Source organism: Musa acuminata, chromosome BXJ1-11, assembly GCF_036884655.1.
Source record: "Musa acuminata AAA Group cultivar baxijiao chromosome BXJ1-11, Cavendish_Baxijiao_AAA, whole genome shotgun sequence".
In the NCBI taxonomy this organism is placed as follows: Eukaryota; Viridiplantae; Streptophyta; class Magnoliopsida; order Zingiberales; family Musaceae; genus Musa; species Musa acuminata.
In genome coordinates this window covers 27,931,576-27,952,343 of record NC_088337.1, presented here as the reverse complement: position 1 = coordinate 27,952,343, position 20,768 = coordinate 27,931,576, and the positions used below count along the sequence as shown (strand labels likewise).

At 33.9% G+C, this 20,768-nt stretch overlaps 2 protein-coding genes across 4 annotated transcripts; one reads left to right on the top strand and one right to left on the bottom strand.

The window, feature by feature from the left end:
• Positions 1-8,975: 8,975 nt before the first annotated feature.
• On the top strand, positions 8,976-10,915 carry LOC135597491 (uncharacterized protein PHLOEM PROTEIN 2-LIKE A4-like). 2 transcript variants are annotated; one of them, XM_065090476.1, is made up of 3 exons: positions 8,976-9,160; positions 9,752-9,897; positions 10,373-10,915. In XM_065090476.1, the coding sequence occupies exons 1-3, from the start codon at positions 9,101-9,103 to the stop codon at positions 10,764-10,766; spliced, it is 600 nt and encodes a 199-aa protein (XP_064946548.1). In that variant the 5' UTR covers positions 8,976-9,100; the 3' UTR covers positions 10,767-10,915. The 2 variants fall into 2 exon arrangements, with proteins under 2 accessions (XP_064946548.1, XP_064946549.1); XM_065090477.1 differs by having other exon boundaries at positions 8,979-9,160; positions 10,379-10,915.
• Positions 10,916-11,696: 781 nt separating this feature from the next.
• Positions 11,697-20,525, bottom strand: LOC135584094 (sporulation-specific protein 15-like). 2 transcript variants are annotated; one of them, XM_065090474.1, is made up of 7 exons: positions 20,413-20,525; positions 19,396-19,492; positions 15,041-18,349; positions 14,643-14,885; positions 12,730-12,888; positions 12,362-12,505; positions 11,697-12,280 (listed from the first exon to the last, which is right to left on the bottom strand). In XM_065090474.1, exons 2-7 carry the CDS (start codon positions 19,462-19,464, stop codon positions 12,020-12,022), a joined length of 4,185 nt encoding a protein of 1,394 aa, XP_064946546.1. In that variant the 5' UTR covers positions 19,465-19,492; positions 20,413-20,525; the 3' UTR covers positions 11,697-12,019. The 2 variants fall into 2 exon arrangements, with proteins under 2 accessions (XP_064946546.1, XP_064946547.1); XM_065090475.1 differs by having other exon boundaries at positions 19,408-19,492.
• Between the last annotated feature and the right edge of the window lie 243 nt (positions 20,526-20,768).

The following is a 20,768-nucleotide window of genomic DNA, read 5'->3' as shown; positions in this document are numbered from 1 at the left end:
AACACGCTATGTGATCATGGAAACAAGCACAAGGAGCTTTTAATTCAGATCTTGCAGTAACACTCTTATTCCATTGCTACAAATTTAGATTTGCTAACACTGCTGGTAATTCTTGTAAGAAGCATTTAATGTGATATTGATCGAGGGAGGCATGAGATATAATCGAGTTGAATAAAAATTCAGAAAAAACAGGTAGAAAACCAAAATAAGCGATTTAACATAGTTCGGATTACTACACTAATATCATTCCTACCTCTAAAAAAATAATAATAATAAGTTGAACCCTATAAATAAATAGGGAATTGCTACACGATGATAATCTCTATTGGAGAAAACCCTAAACAAATTTATCCAAATACAACAAAAACAAAAATTATAAAATTAGCTTTGTTGACCAAAGGTTGACTAGTGTTGACTATAGTCAACTTTACTTCCTCTCTTCTCTATGGTTGCTATAATAAGCATAGTGGTCGGCCAACGATGCTATGTCATGTCAAAGAAGATGCGATGTTGGAGATCTCATTCATGTCTTGTTCCCCGAAGCTCCGTTTATAGGAGCAACGGAAAGCAGTGAAGCAAAGAGGAACGATGGCTGATGGCTGTGGAGGCGGTAACGCCGAATTGCTACAGCTCGAGCGGATGCATTGATGAGCTCACCGAGCATTACGCCAGCGAGTAGAGGTGTTGGCTGATAAGTAGATTATGTTCGATGTATCATTGCCCTCACCTACTTGTGGGCAATGCAAGTTTCCTCGCATGCATGGGTGGAACGACGACGGAAGGGTGCTGCTTACCGTCCATGATGGACAAACGTAGGATCGGAAAGGATGCTGTTGCACTACCAAGGACGACTGCTTACTGTCGTTAGAAGTGAGTTTCTTGGTTGACGACCTACTGTGGTTGCTAGACCTGTTGGAGCGCGATAATGCAAAGTTGTTGCTACTACCGATGGCAACCTAGTAAAGGGCGGTGGCCTATTATGGTTGTCGGCCCTACCCTGGGCACCGGTTGCTTTAGGCCGTGGTATTGCTACAATTGGCGATCCAACATAGGATTGGAATGGATGCTGTCATGTTACCAAGGACGACGACTTGTTGTCATCGAAAGTGTGTTGATTGGTCGATGACCTACCATATTCGTTGGACCTGCTAAGGTGTGATGGTGCTACTGTCTATTGTCACAAACCATAATAATTTCATTCAACGAATTATTTATTATTTTTGCATGTTTGTACAGATATATGGCAGCATATTTTGCTTTAGTTTTATGTATTTTTGCTTGAAAAATATAAGTAACGATAGTTCACAGTACTGCAATGCGATCGCTCGACGTGCCAGGCCAAACTGTCCCAAAATAACTTCGTTTTCGCATGCCACAACCTATTTTATGTAGACCGTAGGCTCATGCAAAATAATAACAATCTCAACACCCTAGAACCCCCTGGGTGGCACTAGGGGGATGGAGTTTTGGGGTAGTATCGGGTGTTGAACAATGTTCATAAGTACGTATGCTAACTTGACGAAAACTTACCTTTGTGCTCGGCACCCAGTGAGCAAATGTTTGCGAACTTGCAACTGTTCATTCTACCTTCTAAAGTCTTTGTTTTCTCCTTCATCTCTTTTCTCTCTTGCACTCAAGATGCTTATTGAATTGTTTTTAAACCTTCCCTCTTCACGAGATATTGAGACTTATCCGTCGTTTATTTTCAAGTTAATCAACTTTCTGTTTCGCATGTCTTTCGGGACTTATATAAGATTACAACTAGGTTGATCCTTTGCGGACGCATATATTGCAAGGGCGCCTTATGACTTAAGCAATCCCAACTAAGCCCGAGGAGTTGGCACAAGGGTGTTTCACAACTTTGACAATTCCAGCTAAGTCCATAACTTTGCCGCAATTGTACTTCACGACTTAAACAATTTCAGTTAAGTTTATAGCAGTGCAATGAAATCATTGCTACTATCGACAATAGCCTAACACAGAGCGACGACTTATTATGATTATTAGCCCTACCATAAGTGACGATTGCTTTGGGTTGTCACTACTATAGTCAATGATTGTTGTGTGCGGCACAGAAAAGGTGTAATAGGGGTGTGATATTCAATTACTGCTAAGAGTGTTGAAAGCGTAATGTTTGTGAAATATTATTTATTTTCACATGAAAGCATAATGTTTATTCTTGGCTGTTATTATTACTTAAATGTGCATATTAAAATTTACACTCAATTATTATTATATTATTTATTGAATAAATTTTAAATAATAATATTAAAGAAAAAATAAGTAAATATTATTTATGATTTATATCCCTAAGTTTCATCTAACTAATAGCCATCAAAATGACATAGAATATAGGCTTATAAGATGTGAATGATAATAAATGACCTGTGCTTCATTTTATATTTTTGTTGATCTTATAGCAACTAAAGCAATATGAATCAATAGATTTATAAAATTATATTAAGAAATCGATCATAAATAATATTAAAAATTAATATTTACATTGACACCTATAATTAAGAAATTTATATAATATCAAAAGAGAATCTTCTTCAATCAATTATGTGGTAGAGAAGGATAATATCATTCTCCATAACCATATAGATCAGGTTTGTATAAAAAAAATAACAACACTAAGACATAAAATCATATTACTCTTTCATAATTATTATTTTTAAATGAACAATAGATATGTCAACATGTTTCTCAAAGAAGAAACATAAATAATATCAATAGTTCATCATAATTTGATAGCTCAAAATATAAATATTATATTATTTTATAATTTTAGTATTCATTCCTTCGTTATATACTCAAGCATTCAATGTTTTATTTTTTTAATCAAATTATTTAGAGTGGCTTAAGCATATGTAGTTTAGAGTATTGGATCTTGACTTAACATTGTTTGTTGAAAGATTTATAGATATCATTGATAATAGCACTATAGAGCAAATAAATGAATGAACCTCTGAGAAAGATCCAATATGCTTTCATAAGAATAATGATTGCAAATAATATCAAGACTTAATTACCACTAACCAATCGCATAGTGAAATGCTTAAAAGCTATTAAAGAGTGTTTTAAGACTACTGATAAGTCATTATCTAGCACTTTGATAAAAGAGCTGACTTTAGCTTAATATGATAACACTAGAGGAATTAGAGATCATATTCTCAATATAATTGATAAAACTATTAGGTTCAACACTTTGGGCATAAATGTTGATGAGTCTTTTCTCATGCTATTCATTTTTAATTAACTTTCTTCGAAAATAAACATATGTGTCCATGAGAAATTAAGATTAAAATAAGAAAAGGCTCATGATGTTTTCTCTATTTCTCAATGACCTAGTAGTAAGAAATGAAGATGAAGTGTTATATATCAGAAAAGCTTATTGGGTTTGAAAATTCTACTTGGACTCAAGAAAAAAAAGTTTTTATAATAAAGTATCACTTTTGTTGCAAGAAATGATATATGAAGAAAGATTGTACTAAATATTACAGCTTGGTTTGAAAAACAAGGTAGAACATTTACCTTCATATGTTTTGAATCGAAAAGTTTCTTCTAATACTTAGTGTTTAAATTTCAATGCTTTAACTAATGTTACTAATAACTTAGACATTTTTTTTAACATAGAAACTAAAAAAACCAAAAAAATTATTGTTATAAGGAATTGCTTCAAAGCAAAAAAGTAATAGTGGAAACTTATCGCTTATGCTCGAAGATAAATCATTTGATGAATCTTGAATATGCTTTCTATGTTCCTTCAATTTTTATAAATTTAATTTCTATTTTTAAATTGGGTGACTCAAGATAGACTCTTTATTTTCGTATTGAAAAATAGCATATTTTATAATTTAATAAAAATTAGTTTTGGAATTCTATATAAAGGTTTATATAGAATTAATTTGAATCTTGAGTTTAAGAAAACTTTAACAACTTTATAATTAAATGTTAGAATGAAACATAGTTCTATTAATGAAATTTTTTTTATCTTGTGGCATAAATATTTGAGACATATCTCCAAAGAAATGATCGAAAGATTAGTGACTGATAGAATTTTAGAAAATATAGACTTTACTTTTTTTATATGTATATATTGTATTAAAGGAAAACAAACTAAATACATCAAGAAAAATATCTTAAGAAGTAAAAAAATTCATTGAGATTATACATATTGATATTTGTGTATTGCTCCATGTTTCATATTTTAGTAGAGAAAAATATTTCATCATTTTTATTGATAACTTTTTGAGAGATAGATATATATATCTAACATGTAAAAAGTCTCGAGCTATTGATATCCTTGAAGTATACAAATGTGAAATCAAGAGACAATTATATAAAAAGATCAAAATCATGAAATCAGATATGGGTGATGATTTATATAGTAAATATGATAAATTAGATCAAAATCCCGACCTATTTGCTAAATTCTTATGCTCAATATTAGAGTGCCACAATATTGGTGAAAGACACAATCGTATCCTAATAGGTATAGTTAAGAGCATGATAAATTTTCTTACGTACATATATATTTTGAATATATTTCCTAGTAAGTTAGTTCTATTAACTCCATTTGAGTTATAGATTAGTAGGAAACTTAATTTAAGATATTTAAATATTTAAGATAGTCCAACATATTTAACCCATATGAAAATAAGTTAGATCTAAGAATTATTTTTGAATATTTTATTAATTATTCAAAAAAAACCCAAGGGATGTCGATTTTATTTCTCTAACCACAATACCAAAATAGTTGAGTCTAAGAATATAATAATCTTATAATATGACAAAACTAATATAATTGAAAAATCTTTAAGATTTGATATTAAGGAGATATAAGTTGATACTCTTTTATTTTTTTATTTAAAAAATTATTATTCCTCAAATTACTGAATAAATTGAGGAAAATGAATAACACGATGACATTGATGAACTTCCACATGATAAAAATATTATTATTGATAAATTTATAGAACAAACCACAATCGACACCTTTGAGAAGATCTAAAAGAGAAATGAGACATTATCAATTTTTATGATTATATGGTATATCTATAATAATTAAATTATGATATAAGAAAAAAGAATGATTCTTTAATGTTTTCATTGGCTATGGAAGTAGTAGTTCTAAAAATATGATATGATACCATAAAAGAAGAGATAAAATTATTGGACAAGAATGGTGTATGAGAACTTGTCGAATTATACAATAATTATAAAAAAAATCAATTGTAAATGAGTTTTTAAGACTTATCTTGACTCCAAGGATAATATCGAATGATATAAAGCTAGACTTATGGTCAAAAATTTTATTTAAAAAAGAATATATTGATTATAATAAGATATTTTTACTTTTAAAAAAAATATATTAAAAATTATCATGACTTTAGTATCTCATTATAATCTTAAGTTATATCAAATTGATATGAAATTAACTTTCCTAAATGAGAATTTAGAAGAAGAAATCTATATAGAAGTGTTCGTAAAAAAGAAAAAAAGATTATTTGAATTGTAGGCTTGAGAAATCTATTTATGATCTTAAACAAGCTTTCAAACAATGATGTATAAAGTTTCATGATATCATTTTTTTTTTCGGATTTAATAAAAATATTATTGATCAATTTATATATATGAAGGTTAGTAAGAGTAAGTTTATTATTTTAGCCTTGTATAAACATAATATCCTAATTTGTTATATGAAATCAAGAACTTTCATATCAAGAATTTTTAGATGGTTGATATAATTTAGACAGTTTATGTTATTGGTATAGATATTATTAGAGATCAATCTCAAGAATTGTTATGACTATATTTAAAATTATATATTAATTAAATCTTAGAGAGATTCAATATTGCACCATTGATCATCGAATGCTACACATATGACTAAAGATGAAAATTTTAGTCTAAGCCAATGTCTTGAAAATGATGTGAAAAAGGAGTCAAATGAAAAATATTTCATATGTATACGCAATTAGAAGTCTATTATGTGTTTGAATCTATACTAGACCATATATTATTTTTGTAGTTAGAATGTTGGGAAGATACTAGAGTAACCCAAGAATGAAGCATTAAAAAGTTATAAATAAAGTTATGAGATATGTGAGCGGCGAGATCATATGTTCATTTATTGAAAGTCCGATCAACAAGAAGTGATAGAATATTAGAATACTAATTTTGCGAGTTGTTTTGATCATAGGAAGTCTATTTAAGGCTATATATTTTTGTTAGCTAGGGAGATAATTTTCTAGAAGATTGCTAATCAATCTATTAGTGTAATATCGATAATGGAATCAGAGTTCGCGGTGTGATTTAAGGTTACTAATGAAGTTTTATGACTATAGAGTTTTTTTCAAGACTTGGTGTGGTCGACTTAATTATCAAATAACCGAAGATATTTTGTGATAACACCATAATAATTTTCTTCTTTAAGAATGATAAATACCTAAGTCATTCTAAACATATTAAAATAAAGTATTTGTTTGTTAAAGAAAAAGTCGAGAAATGTCTAAACCTAAGCATCATCTTAATGATTGTTGATATATTGACTAAGGCTTTATAGCTTAAAGTGTATAAAGAATATATTCTTAGAATGGGTTTTATGAGTAACTTATAAAATATATGATAATATATGTCTAAGTGGTTATTATAATTGATATTATTACTTACGTAAATAATAGTTACTATTTTTACTATCTTATTTTGTATTTATGTATGCATGTATTATCTTTGTACGTGATAACAAACAAGTAAAATTATAAAAATCATTGTAAATTATATTGAGAAGGACTGAGACAATGTTATACATAGAAGAAAGTATGAGACAAATGATATACAATCGCTATGCTTTGCATTGGTAGTATGTTAATATTATGGTATTTGTTAAATCTATTAGCATGTTTTCTAAATCTATTTGTATAAAGAATATATTCTTAGAATGAGTTTTATGAGTAACTTATAAAATATATGATAATACATGTCTAAGTGGTTATTATAATTGATATTATTACTTACGTAAATAATAGTTACTATTTTTACTATCTTATTTTTTATTTATGTATGCATGTATTATCTTTGTACGTGATAACAAACAAGTAAAATTATAAAAATCATTATAAATTATATTGAGAAGGACTGATACAGTGTTATACATAGAAGAAAGTACGAGACAAATGATATACAATCGCTATGCTTTGCATTAGTAGTATGTTAATATTATGGTATTTGTTAAATCTATTAGCATGTTTTCTAAATCTATTTGTATAAAGAATATATTCTTAGAATGAGTTTAATGAGTAACTTATAAAATATATGATAATACATGTCTAAGTGGTTATTATAATTGATATTATTACTTACGTAAATAATAGTTACTATTTTTACTATCTTATTTTTTATTTATATATGCATGTATTATCTTTGTACGTGATAACAAACAAGTAAAATTATAAAAATCATTGTAAATTATATTGAGAAGGACTGAGACAGTGTTATACATAGAAGAAAGTATGAGACAAATGATATACAATTGCTATGCTTTGCATTGGTAGTATGTTAATATTATGGTATTTGTTAAATCTATTAGCATGTTTTCTAAATCTATTTGTATAAAGAATATATTCTTAGAATGGGTTTTATGAGTAACTTATAAAATATATGATAATACATGTCTAAGTGGTTATTATAATTGATATTATTACTTGCGTAAATAATAGTTACTATTTTTACTATCTTATTTTTTTATTTATGTATGCATGTATTATCTTTGTACGTGATAACAAACAAGTAAAATTATAAAAATCATTATAAATTATATTGAGAAGGACCGAGACAATGTTATACATAGAAGAAAGTACGAGACAAATGATATACAATCGTTATGATTTGCATTGGTAGTATGTTAATATTATGGTATTTGTTAAATCTATTAGCATGTTTTCTAAAATCATGCATGTATAAATTATTTATCAAAACTTAGAATCCCAGTAAAATTATTTTAAAAATAAAATTTTATTTTGGTATTATAATTTTGAATGTTTGTTTTCCATCTCTTTGGTTTATGAGCTAAGTTGGAGAATTTAACCATATATATATATATATATATATATATATATGTTGTTCATAACCTAATCGGTAATGATCATAAATTTAAATGTCAATATTTATATACATTCAATGATATTGATGGAAGTGAATATTCAAGATGTTTTTCCTACACCCTTTCTACATTCAAATTTAAATGTCAATATTTTATGATGAAGTATAACTCCATCAATAACGATCAATAGGTCTTACCCCAAGTAGGTGAGAGACGTGAAGAGGACTAGTTTATCGATAATATTCGATATAAACATATCGAACAAAGATGCATACATCTCATTTTACATATTATAGACATTTCTAATAGGCATTAATCTACAGGAAAGCCGACCGCAGATTTCCTGAAGACAAAGAAAAACCATGGTCCCATTTCAAAGAAAAAGTTCAGTAGGTGGTGGTGGGTGTTACTTGGACATGACTCGACGAAGATTCTGAGCTATCCCCTTTGCCTGCAAATTTCTTTACCACTTGTTATGAATCAGTGGGTGGCATACTTTTGTGAATAGGTAAATATATTCTTTTTTTCTTTTTCTTTTGCTTTTGTTGATACCGCAGAAAGAGATAAAATATCTTCACACATCTTTTCAGATCAAAGATGATAATATTTGATGCTTTGATTTCAGCTATTGATATCTGTGCCGTGCATGTCGGATTGGGAATCTTTTTTTCATTTCTTTCTTAAACATCCAAAATATTAAATATTAAGAAATAAAATGATCTATAAATATATGCAAATAGCATCGAATTTAGCATACATTATTATTTTAATTATATTGTACTATCTATCAGTAGGAGAGCTTCCATGGCACCAAAGGTGAAAGCCACCTCGCCCTCCCTCCGTCTTGGTTCGAGAATGACTTGTGAAGGAAGGAATGAACTGTGTACACTGTCTTCGACAAAGGAAAATATTCTCTTTCTTGTCGTATAAAGGAAGCAGTGCAGTGCAGTGCAGTGCAAGTGAAGAAGGCAGAGGAGGAAGGCAGCCGCGGCCGAGATGAGTCTTCAGGGACATGCTGTGGAGTGCCACACGTCTCACTGGCTTGCTGATCATTCTGTAAGTGAGGAAGAACACAGTGTGGAGATTCGAGTTCATTCATACTGCAATACTCCATCTCAATATGCACCGATAACATTTTGAGATTGTTGATCTAATTGTTGTTCTTGCGTCATGAAGCTCGAGTAGCTGCTTACGACTCTCCACAGAGAAAACTCTCGTAGTGGTCGATAAACTGATTTAATGTTATGACAGGCCTTTGAGATTGATATCAATATATATCAGCATACTTTTAAGACTGTTGATCTTATTCTCGTTCAAAATGCTTGATGTTGTCAGGCGAGGGAGGCATCAAAAAAGTTAGCTTCTTGGAATTATGCTAAAAGCAAATTCTCATAGTGTTTTATAAACGGATTAACATTTTTTTCCCCTTTTTTTGAAACAAAAAAAAAGTAAAAACCATATTACAGGCTTTTGAGGCTGATATCTCTACTGGAAGTTTTTGTAGATGAGCTACATCCATGAAGAACACTTGTCTTTCCAACACCTCTATAATTGTTGCCATGCAGGAATAATTAATGTTCATGAGATCAAACAGCTCAGTTAGAAACTATAAATTCTCATGATGAGTTCTTTTCCTTTGTGGAACAGCAAGGAAGGGTTAATGCAGCTGAGCACATAATTCGCATCCCAGCAAAAGCCATGAGCATAACTTGGGGCCGTGATGGAAGATTCTGGAGGTGGAATGAGCTTCCCAGGGATGAGCAACCCAAGGATTTTTCCAAAGATAACCTATGGTATTGCTAAGATTCAATTTGTTCCACCTGATACATTAAGATAACCTATGGTATAGTCAAGATTCACACACACAATTATTCCCAACATAAGAAATAATTCACTCTTTGATCTTATAAAAGGTTCAGGTGGTGTTTGGTTGCTTGCAGCTGAAAATACCTACAAATAACAATTACAGTAGCAGTTTCATATTAGCATGAGGAGGTAAGATGCAAATATGCTTGTAACACCGGATAAAGACTTGAATTAGTTTACGAGTTTGATGAGTATACTACCATTAAGAATTTGAGCTTGATAGTCTTATTATTGGCAATCTGGACAACTTAACAAGTTGATTGATCGCTTATCGCATCGAGAGTTACGATAAGTACACATTTCAAATCGTAAATTTAGGTGTTTCATCATCAACTCCACAATGTAATTTTTCTGATGTGAAATGCTATGAGGAAACTTTGAAGTCACTAACTAGTGTAGCAGTGACAGTGTTGCAGAGCTCATTCAAGTGAATTGGCTTGAAGTGAAAGGGACTCTGAACCTGGCAAATCATAAGGATGCACTCTCTAAGTTCAAGGTTTTTGAGATCGTGTACCACATCAAGTTCAATATTGATGCTTTTGGGTGGAGCAAAGCCCCTGTCTTGTTTGAGCTGGTCACCCCAGATGGGCACAGGGAGAAGAGAATTGAGATCATGGAGTCATACAGGAAAAGAAGCTGTGAGTGGCTTGAGATCCATGGTGGGGAGTTCAAGTTACCCCAAGACATGAAAGGAGAGGTTGAGTTTGGCATATCTGAAACTGAGAGCCATTGGTGGAAGGGTGGTATGATCTTTGCAGGTGTCTCTATTAAGCCTAAAATGGACACTCAGAACTGACACTCCAGTCTGTGATTTCAGTATACCTTTCAGTACATGGTGCTCTTATGATGTGAATTATATTTGGGTTGTCTGGTGTTCTTGTGATCTGAATGAAGCTTGGGTTGTACTTTGAAACATTGTTGCTATGATGAGTTGCAGTTCTAAAACTACATTTGCTAAAACACACAAGTTTGATTCAACAAAAAGGTCTGCATTTGTGGTTTGTGATTGTGTTCTAGTTATGAAAATGATGTAATCCCAAATCTAGAGAACCATCACATCTCTACCCATTGAATCAGTTCCTACTCCTTGGATGAAACACTCTTTGAAGCATGGCAACTGATCTTTCTATATGAAAACAGAGCATCAAACATCTATCACCAACTTCTTCCTTGTGGATCCTCTCTTTTTTCTGCCTGGGAAGAAAATTGGAATCTACAGCTTGGGTTGTAGTTTGAAACATTGCTCTGATGAGTTGCAGGTGAACAAGGGATGTTTGATACTGTGGGCTTGATCTCCAATTCTAAAGCAAGATTTGCTCCAGTACATAAACTTTGATTCAACACAAAGTGTCTACATTTGTGGGTTGTGATTAAGATGTAACACTATAAGTTACTTAAGATCTAGAGAACCAACACATCTCCAACCATGGAATTAGTTCCTACTCAAATATGAACTCAAGAACCCAGAATTTGGGGATTAAGACCTACTTCTTATAATACATGATGCAACACTATGGTTACTTGCTTCCTTGTGGATCCCTTTTTTTCCTTCCTTTGAGGGAAAATTTGAATCCAAATTGTTCCAAAGCAGATAATAAATTCTGTCAAATTGTGGCAATGACGAAATAAGTATTAGCAAGCTTCAAAATGTATGGAGAGTAAAGAAGTGAGCTGTCAGTAAGCTCTACTGAACAATAGTAGCAACCTCAAAAAGTGGCTGATCAGATAAGCAAAAACCTGTCTCTTTTCAGAATATTAACAAATAGCACAAGGCATTATTTCTTAGTTACAGATAAACATCTACAAGCTCATATACAGCAAGCAAGTTGCATGCTGAAGGGTTGAAGTAAAACAAAACAAATTCCTAACCCAAGATGAAAATATAGACTCCTTAAAGCTTGAGTCTTACAAGGTAAAGATAAAACTTGCAACAAGAAAATCAAAGCCCCGGAAATGATTTTGTAAATCACATTCCCTTACCAACTTGAGCATTTGAGAAAAGAAATGGGGTGGTTCCACGATGAAGAGACTGGAAGTCCTTAACCCATTCTAATATCGCTTCCCAAGAATAATACCAATGATCATTGATACCAAGCCCACTCCCAGGACGAACTTGAAGGCCGTGGCTCCTGAATGCTCTTGGACAACAGAGGCGTTTGGATTTACAGTGGAAGCCTCTGTATCCCGGTGCACCTTGTCACTTCGTTTCTTGCTCTTTCTCTTTGATAGTGTTGAGGTGTCCAATCCAAGGTCTCTTGATTTCACCTCAGTCGCATACTGCACCTCTGACTGTGAGGTTTCATTCTTCACCTGCAGGGATAGAAGTGTTTCCAAAATAATGCCATAAAGAGAAAGAAACTTGACCTACCAAAAGGATTTAGTTGATCTTACATCTTGTGCACTTGTGCGAGCCAACTGCAATGTGTTCTCAAGCTCTGCAATCTTCTTTTCCATTTCAGCAGTTTGTGTCTGTTTAAGTCTCAATTCATTAAGTTCCACCTCAAGAAGCGTAAGCTTTTTGCTTTCTTCAATAACCTGCGAGTTCCGAAGAAGTCATATACAAAATGCAATCTTCAAGATATGTGCACTGTTTGTTGCAGATTTTGAAAGATTGATTGCCTCATAAAGTTCCTAGCAGAATGTGGATGACACTTTATGGACATTTATAGGTTCTATATGAGTATCTAGGTTGATTCATTTTTCTCAAACAAATTTGTATACAAATCTGAAGGTATATGAACCAACATATATGTGCCAACCTTCTCCTTGTACTGGTTTTCAGCTTCTAGTAGCCTCTGCTTAAGCTCCTCAACTTGCTTTTCAAGAAGTGTGGCATGCTGATCCTTGGACTCTAATGCATCAAGTGACTGCTTCAGGGAAGCTTGCCTTTCCAACTCCTTTTTGGTGTCCAATTCTTTCTGTAAAATGTAATCACTTAGACAGCAGAGATCACTAATGACAATCGAAAGTCTATATGAAACTGATGATTGATATATATCAAAAGAAACTTGATAACACAAAACAAACTAATGTAGCATATATCTTGGCATCACTATGTTCCAATAATACAACAAGAAAACCTTGTCTTGTTTAATGTTCACAATATAAACACACACACATAACATCATATTTACATGTACCCAAAATGTTTCACTTGTACATTCTCCTGCAACTATAAAAGCACGTTAGAAATATCCTGCAATACACACAAATTAAACTTCACATTGACATATATGCATCCAAATTCTGCATTTCTGCATGCATGTTCTCTGAAAGGAGATATACGTTTGCATACGTATCTTATGTTTCAGGTACATCTGCCAAGTAGTTGGAAATGATGGCATACCCCTTTTTCCTCTGTGTATTCCTTGAAAGGTTAACATGCAAGCCATAATAATTAAGGTGCATGTATATATTCATACACAACAAAAGACTATATATTGCCCACAAGGCAAATTGGCACCAAATATGTGTGGGCTACAAGGCAATTAAGCACCCTATAACGGAATAATCTTTTCAATTTAGCTTTTGATAATGCTAAAAGTTATGAACAAAAAAAACATGTCTTCTTAATATAGATGGACTAAATATAATATGACCTACAAGAAGGGTTAGAATTTAGTCTCCATATCTGTCTCTGACAACATGCACCCTTATGTTTTGCATGTTACTGTCAGCAGCTAAGTTGCCTGTGCAGACAAGCATCATCCCAATAGATTTCTACCAATTCAAAGATTAGGACTACCTAAAACAAGCCTGATATTAATAAAAATTGATCTAGATTGCCATTTCATATGGTCTTAAGACAGGAATTTCAATGTCAGGACCAATTTGATTCTACTTGCCAGCCTCCCTTCCTATTTGATTCACTTTCTCTTTCAAGCCTGTGAATTGTGGTGATCACTATCTTGAATTTGATTTGTTGGGCATTTAGTTTTCCACATATGAGAAATCTCTATCTTCGAGTTTTTCTTCTAGTTACAAGACAATCTTCAAACTAAGAAACATACCTCAGCTTCACCATACAGACAGGTAACTGTTTTGTATTACTACTACAACAATTTATTATTGTTTAACAATACGCTATCAGAATATATTGGATCAAAACAATGTCCATTAGTTTTAATGTTTTATTCACTGTGTGATCCTATTAGCATGTATCGTAAAACTTTTTGCTTCTCTCCCCTTATTTTTGGTTCTCGTGGATCTTACTCATATGTTTTCTTATAATACTTTTCATCCAACACCTGATCATCTATACCATCACCAATCTAGACAAAATCACCTTAGGTGAGCCAAAACATTGTGTCCCTCTGCAAGTTAGGCACTTAAAAAGTCAAAAAGTTTTAATACTACGATACTATTCATTCAAATCTTATGCTTTTCATCCAGTGAAATTACTTGCACTTTGGAATAGAATAGTTGATGACTCAAATTGCTACAGCGCAGCATTCTTAACTAAATAGATATAAAACAGCAGCCAGAGTTCAGTGAGATCCATAATATAAACATATTGTATCACTAGAACTATGCTACAAAATTAAACTTCCAGAAGTCAGCAGATTTTGCCAAATTAAATAATACATGTAATGACTGCAAGATGATTAAGTAACCAAACTTCTATTGCTGCAAACCAGCATCTTTTGAAGGGTAAAAAAGTTTAGGAACGTACCTCTTGGCTATAAGCTTTCTCAGCTGCTAACAGCTTTTGTTCAAGCTCTTGAATCTGCTCTTGCATAAGAGATTTCTCAGCCAGCTCCGCTTTAAGATTTTCCACAAGAGAGCTGAGAGAATTTTCCCTTGCTTCCTGTTCACTTAGCTTTTCTTTGAATTGGATTTTAGTCACCTCAAGTTCTTTCCTTTCCTTTTGGTGCATTTCACTGAGCATGCTGTACTCTTTTGTGGCAGTGGTTATCTGCAATGATACTTCTTAGATGACAAATCCATTTCCCAAGATGCGTTGCTCACAAATGTGAAATACAAGAAATCATGCTCCTAAATTACAAATTAGTTGTCATAGAAATTTAGGTATCTGATTTTACATGGATATGACTGTATGTATTTACCAACCTGTGATTGGAGTTCCTCTTTATCAGAGTGATGAAGTTGCTGGAGATCCTCCAATTCTTTCTTAGAAGCATGTAGCTGTATGGATATATCCTCTTTCTCTGTAACAACTGTATTGAATGATACTTGTAACTCATTCAGTTTACCATCATATGTTGCAAGCTCCTCAGAGAGACTCATGTTTTGACTGGCTAAACCTTTATTCTCAGTTTCGAATTCATCAATCATGCCTTTCAACTGCTCCGTAAGTCCTTCCAGATGCTGTAACTTAACAAGAGCCTCTTCCAATTCACCCTTCTGATTTGCTGCAACAACCGCTGACTCACTAGCTTGTTCTTCATAAGTTCTCAACTGAGTTTCAAGTGCAAGCAGCTTCTCATTCAGGTCCCTGGCTTCCAAATCTTTCTGCTTGTATTTCTCAATAGCTTCATGCAGCTGGTCTTCACTTTCTTTAAGACGAGATTCAGTCGCAAATTGAAGTTCCATGCCCCTTGAATGTTCATCAGTTAATTGTGCTATGGTGCTTGCATGAGAGGCAAGTTGCCCAACAGTAGCCTCCTTCTCGGAATGTATGGATTTCAACAACTCATTTAGCTCATTGACTTTTTGCTGACGAGCTTCCAGTTCGTCCTTGAGCTTTGAGTTTGTCATAGCCAGCAACTCATTTTCAGAAACTGTCTGTTCACCTCTTAGATTAGCTTCCATAACATTTTGCTTAAGCTCTTCAATATTGTTCCCAAGGGAAACCAGCTTCATTGCATTTGCCTCTAACTCTGCCTTAAGTGAGGCAACATTTTCAGTAGCTTCAACTGCCTGTTCTTTATAAAATGCCAATTGTTCTTCAAGATATTTTAACTTTTCATTCAATTCTTCAGCTTCAGACTCCTTTTGCTTAAAGCTCGCTGCTGCTTGTTGGAGCTTTAACTCTGAATCCTTGGCTAAAGATTCATTTAATGAATTCAACTCTAGGTTTCTTGCAGTAACTTCCTCTATAGTCTTCCCATGATGTTCCAACTGTTCTCCAGCATATCTAAACTTCTCAAGTAGCTCTTTTTCTCGAATATTTGAAGCCTCAAGTTCTTCCTGAACACTTTCCACTTTCTCTCTTAAATGTTTCAGCTCATTTTGCAACATCCGAATTTGATTCTCAGATTCATAGAGTTTTTTCTCATGACTACTAGACAGGTCTTCAATTGTTTTTCTTTCTTCCGTAACTATATTTAGGCTATCTGTCAACTCCCTCTCCTTCTCATTTGCAGCTTGCAGCACAGCTTCAAGACTTTCTGTTCGTGTCTGATATGCTACAAGTTCTGTAACAAGCTCAGCAACCTTACTGCTGTATTGCTTGGATTCAGCCTCAACATCTCTATGTTTTGCCTCTGTGATGCTGAGTAGTTGCTCAAGTTCCTGTGTCCGATGATTAGCAGCTTCCAACGACAGTTCCAATTCTCCCACTCTCCTTTCAGAATCTTCAGCTCTGGAGTGAGATGAATGAAACAAATCTTCCAGCTCAAGATTGCGGTCATGCTTTGCAGTAGCATGTTCCTCATGTTCCCCACACTTTTTGACAAGATCATTAATCTGCAGTTCAAGTTCGGAGTTCCTTGAAAAAGACTTGCTCAAATTTGATTCCAATTGGCCAATTCTATCTTCATAACCCTCAAAATGGCTTCTTGACAATGCATTTTCTTCCTCTACTTCTTTCAACAAAGCAGTGAGCTGTGATATTTTCTCATTAAGTTCGTTCTTCTCATTATGTGCATCAAGGTATTTTGTCTCTGCAGAATTCAAATGTTGCTCGAGCTCCATATTGCTCTTCTCAGCGAATGCCAATCTCATTTCAGTCTCCTTCAGCTGTGATCTGATAACCTCTTCATCTGCATTTGCTGCCTGGAGCAAACCTTCTAGCTCAAGGTTTCTTTTAGTAGCAGCCTCTGTGGCCATTCTGGATTCATGATGGAGCTGTTCAAGCAATTCCATCTTTTGCTCAAGCTCCTTCTTATGCGACAATGCTTGTGATAGAAGTGAGTCTGTTTTCTTGAAATTCTGATCAGCCACATTTAGTTTGGCCTCCAATTGGCTATTAAGTTCCTCGGTCTCTAACAACTTTGTTTTAAGATCTGTCACAGTGCTCTCTATAGTTTCCTTTTCTACTGTCAAGTTCAACAAATCATTTCTTAAACTTGATATCTGCACTTCTTGGTCCTTGAAGCAAGCTTCAACCATTTCCCTTTCTTTTACCTGTTCCTGAAGATTCAGTTCCAGTTTCTCCAAATTAACAAGCTTTGTTTGGAGATCTTCTCTTGAAGCAGAAAGCGCATTTTCTAGTGCAGTTACATCTTCCCTTAACTGCTCTTCAGAAACTTTTTGCAGATTTAATTCTTCAGTCAGTTTATGTATGAAAGAATCTTTAGAAGCAAGGTTCTGCTCCAGTTTAGCTATGTCTGATTTTGAGATTTCTAACTTCTCCTGAAATTTTGAAAGCTCTAATGAAGTACTTTGAAGTGCTTCTTCAATATGTTCTTTTCCTGCAAATTTCTCGTAGAGTTCCTTCAACTCCTTTTGTAAATTACTCATTTGATCTTCCATCTCCTTTGCAGTCATATGTGCCAGTTCCAACATCTTCTCTAGATCCAATACTTTCCTTGATTCTAACTCTGCTTGGGTACTATTATGTTTACTCAGTTCTTCGAGTTTATGCAGCTCACCAGCTGAGGATAGTAACTCTTCTTCAAGTGCTTTTATCCTTTCCCTTGAGATCTCCAGATCTGCGGACAACCCCGTGAAAGATTCCCTGACATCTATAAGCTCCTTATGCTTCATATCTGTAGCTTTTAGTGCTTCCTTAAGGGATTCAAGCTGTAAATTGTACCTCTGTTCATCCTCTAAAGCCTGATTTTTCATCAATTTCTCTCCAAGTTCCAGTTCCTCACAACGCTTGCTCTTTTTTTCTAACTTGTCATTTGCAAGATCAAACTCAGATTTTAGGAAGGCTTTTTCAGCTTCTGAACTATTTAGTTTTCCAAGGACAGTTTCAAGTTGAAGCTCCAAATCTTCGATCTTCTCTTTCATTTTAGTAAAATTGGCATTTGCTTCTGAATTGCCAGATTCATGATTGACAGTGAGTAAGGTTTCCTCCACTTCCACTATTGGATTGAGCAGGTGGGAGCTTTCTTTTGCATCTACTAATATTTCCTTCTCTACCTTTATGAAGTCCCCATCAGATGCAGACTCCTCCTCGTCTTTATTTCCTTCTTTTCTCAGTAAGTCTGTATCACCATTCGTCAGTCTTTCTTTTTCATTTCCACCTACCTGCGATTAAAATATCCTCAGAAAAAACAACTATATTTTCTTTTAGCAAAACAACAAGTAGGTTACTTTTTAGATACAATACTTGGTTGAGCTTTGTTGAGCTCAGTGGCAGTGAAGTTCAGAGTTCCTAGTCTGTAAAACTGATATGACTTTGGTAGAAAATAGACATGTGACTTGGACCTTGAGGTTTTGCAGACATTGGGATTCGGGAATTACATCGATACATGGCATGTCCAAAATCATGGAAATCACTATTTGTCGTAATTCTTGTTTTGTTTAAAATTTAAAATGAATGATTCCTTCGGCTCCAGCATACAATAAATAAGATTTTCTTCATTTAAAGGTTACTGAAGGCCTTCGGAACTAACTGCTTAAAAGAGAAGCAAAAGAAAGTCACGAAGTTGGGGAAACACTCATGATGTGGATAGATCTTGCATTAGCTTCTTGTTACTTAATTTCAATTCTCAGAAGATCAAAGCCTAGGAGCTAATATTTATATTGCACATGCAATTTTATAAAGTTTCATGCTCATTTAATCAAGGCCAACACCATTCCCAGGCAAATGCAACCCAATAAATTAAAGGACATAACTTGTACATCTACTGATATATATAATATGTACATGCATATATACATACATACATAAATTTAAAGCTTCATTAATATAGGATCAATGACAGCTCTAATGGAGCTCATACATGACCACTATATCAGGAAAAAGCCCACCATCATTGATGTATGGTGTATGCAGACTAGCAATCATTCCAAAAAAAAAAAAAAAAGCTACGGTAGGTTTTCCTTTTTCCAATAAATCAAAAGGAGGCAGGGTGTCTCCTTTACAAGGAAGAGAATCAAGAGATGATACAGACATGCAGTTACCCAATTCTGAAATTGAACAAAAGCAGACAGTTTTAAAATTGTAATACTTTCGAAGAACTTTCCTGATTAAAAAAGTCTAGCTTACGTTACTGCAGCAAGATATACACTTTTGCATTGTTTATAGTAACACAAATAGAAGTGCTCATAAGAAGGAAGGAAATGATTACTGATGTATTAACCGTTTCAGACAGCTTCACTTCAATCTTGTCCGAACTTGCTTGCAAGTCTTCAGCCATTTTATCTTCCTTTACAACTCCTTCACACCTGACAAAAAACAATCAAAAAGCTGCTTATGCATGCATAAATGAATAACAGAGATCGTACCAGATTAAAGTAGTACTTTTAACCAAAGAAAATGGAACCGTAAAACGTTTCATGCGCAAATTAGTAGGACTGCATTATTGGAAATATTGCCTTAGCATTACCCAATAAGAAAGATGGTGTCTTAATTACCCACCATCAGTTTCATTTGGGACCAATTTTGACCCATTGAGAGAACAACCAGGATCATCAGATTCCGTTTACCATCCACCGGAACTGGTCAAACTGGACTACCAGTGTGCGAGCTGGGCCACCTAAACCAATTAGGCTGCAGGGGTCCTATATATTATGCAAATCACATCTGCTATCAACTAAGTTTTATCAGTGACTCCAAAGGCTTCATCAGTGAGAAGGATGCAGAGATCTGACTGCGATCAACTAAGTTTTCTCACTTTGGTTGTTTAATTGTTTGTATGCTTCCTGTGTTGTTTCTAGAGAACGAATCAAACACAAATGAGCAATACAAATGTTTGAAGCATTTCAGGAATAAAAAGATCAAAAACAGTGAAAGTTTCCACCAAGAAAATGATATATCTAGTTTCCAAAAGTAGCTAAATTCTATAGAGCACAGTAGTGATCGATGAAACATTAGAAAACTAACAAAAAAGGGTCACCTTCGATCGAACGAAGCGGCACAATAAAAAAAAAAAAGATCCGATCTTACTACGATTTATAGAACAAAACCAGAACTTTCTACAGAAAACGATCGATCCGGTTGAGAGCCTGCATCACCCAAAAACTTTGACCTTGCATTATCAAAGATCATAGCAGAAGACGAAACTAGGCATCAAGATGATCGAAGACCAAAAAGTAAAAGATGAACTCGACGCTGGATCAAGAACGAGATAGCTCCAGAGACTTGCCTTGATGAGATCGAGTGATCTCACGATCCGAGTCTTGGCGCCGATCTCGCCCTCGGCTTTCCTTTGGTCGAGCGAAGAATACAGAGGGAGAGAGAGAGGTGGGAGAAGCGTGGGGGAATCTTTTTGTACGAGAACGGCAACAAGGGGAGCTCCCCAGGGTCCCGCGTAGTCCCGTCACCGCCACTTCCAAAGCCCGGTGAGGTTACCGCATAGAACAATGTCCTTAAAATTACGAAAATGCTCTTACGTAAAACTACGATTAATTTCACGTTGGGACTAAAATGCCCCTCGACAAGGTTTGACTCCACAGCTGCTGATTTTGACTTGGATTGTAAGGTTGATTATATTGTTGTGGT

Bases quoted from the DNA above. Each gene is read 5' to 3' on its own strand.
- LOC135597491 (XM_065090476.1), top strand. From the start codon at position 9,101: ATGAGTCTTCAGGGACATGCTGTGGAGTGCCACACGTCTCACTGGCTT. The intron at 9,161-9,751 runs GTAAGTGAGGAA...TTTGTGGAACAG, and splicing joins ACTGGCTTGCTGATCATTCT to CAAGGAAGGGTTAATGCAGC. The intron at 9,898-10,372 runs GTATTGCTAAGA...CTAGTGTAGCAG, and splicing joins TTTTCCAAAGATAACCTATG to TGACAGTGTTGCAGAGCTCA.
- LOC135584094 (XM_065090474.1), bottom strand. From the start codon at position 19,464: ATGGCTGAAGACTTGCAAGCAAGTTCGGACAAGATTGAAGTGAAGCTG. The intron at 18,350-19,395 runs GTAATCATTTCC...TTTTAATCGCAG, and splicing joins CTGAAACGGTTAATACATCA to GTAGGTGGAAATGAAAAAGA. The intron at 12,506-12,729 runs GTTGGCACATAT...CGGAACTCGCAG, and splicing joins AAAACCAGTACAAGGAGAAG to GTTATTGAAGAAAGCAAAAA.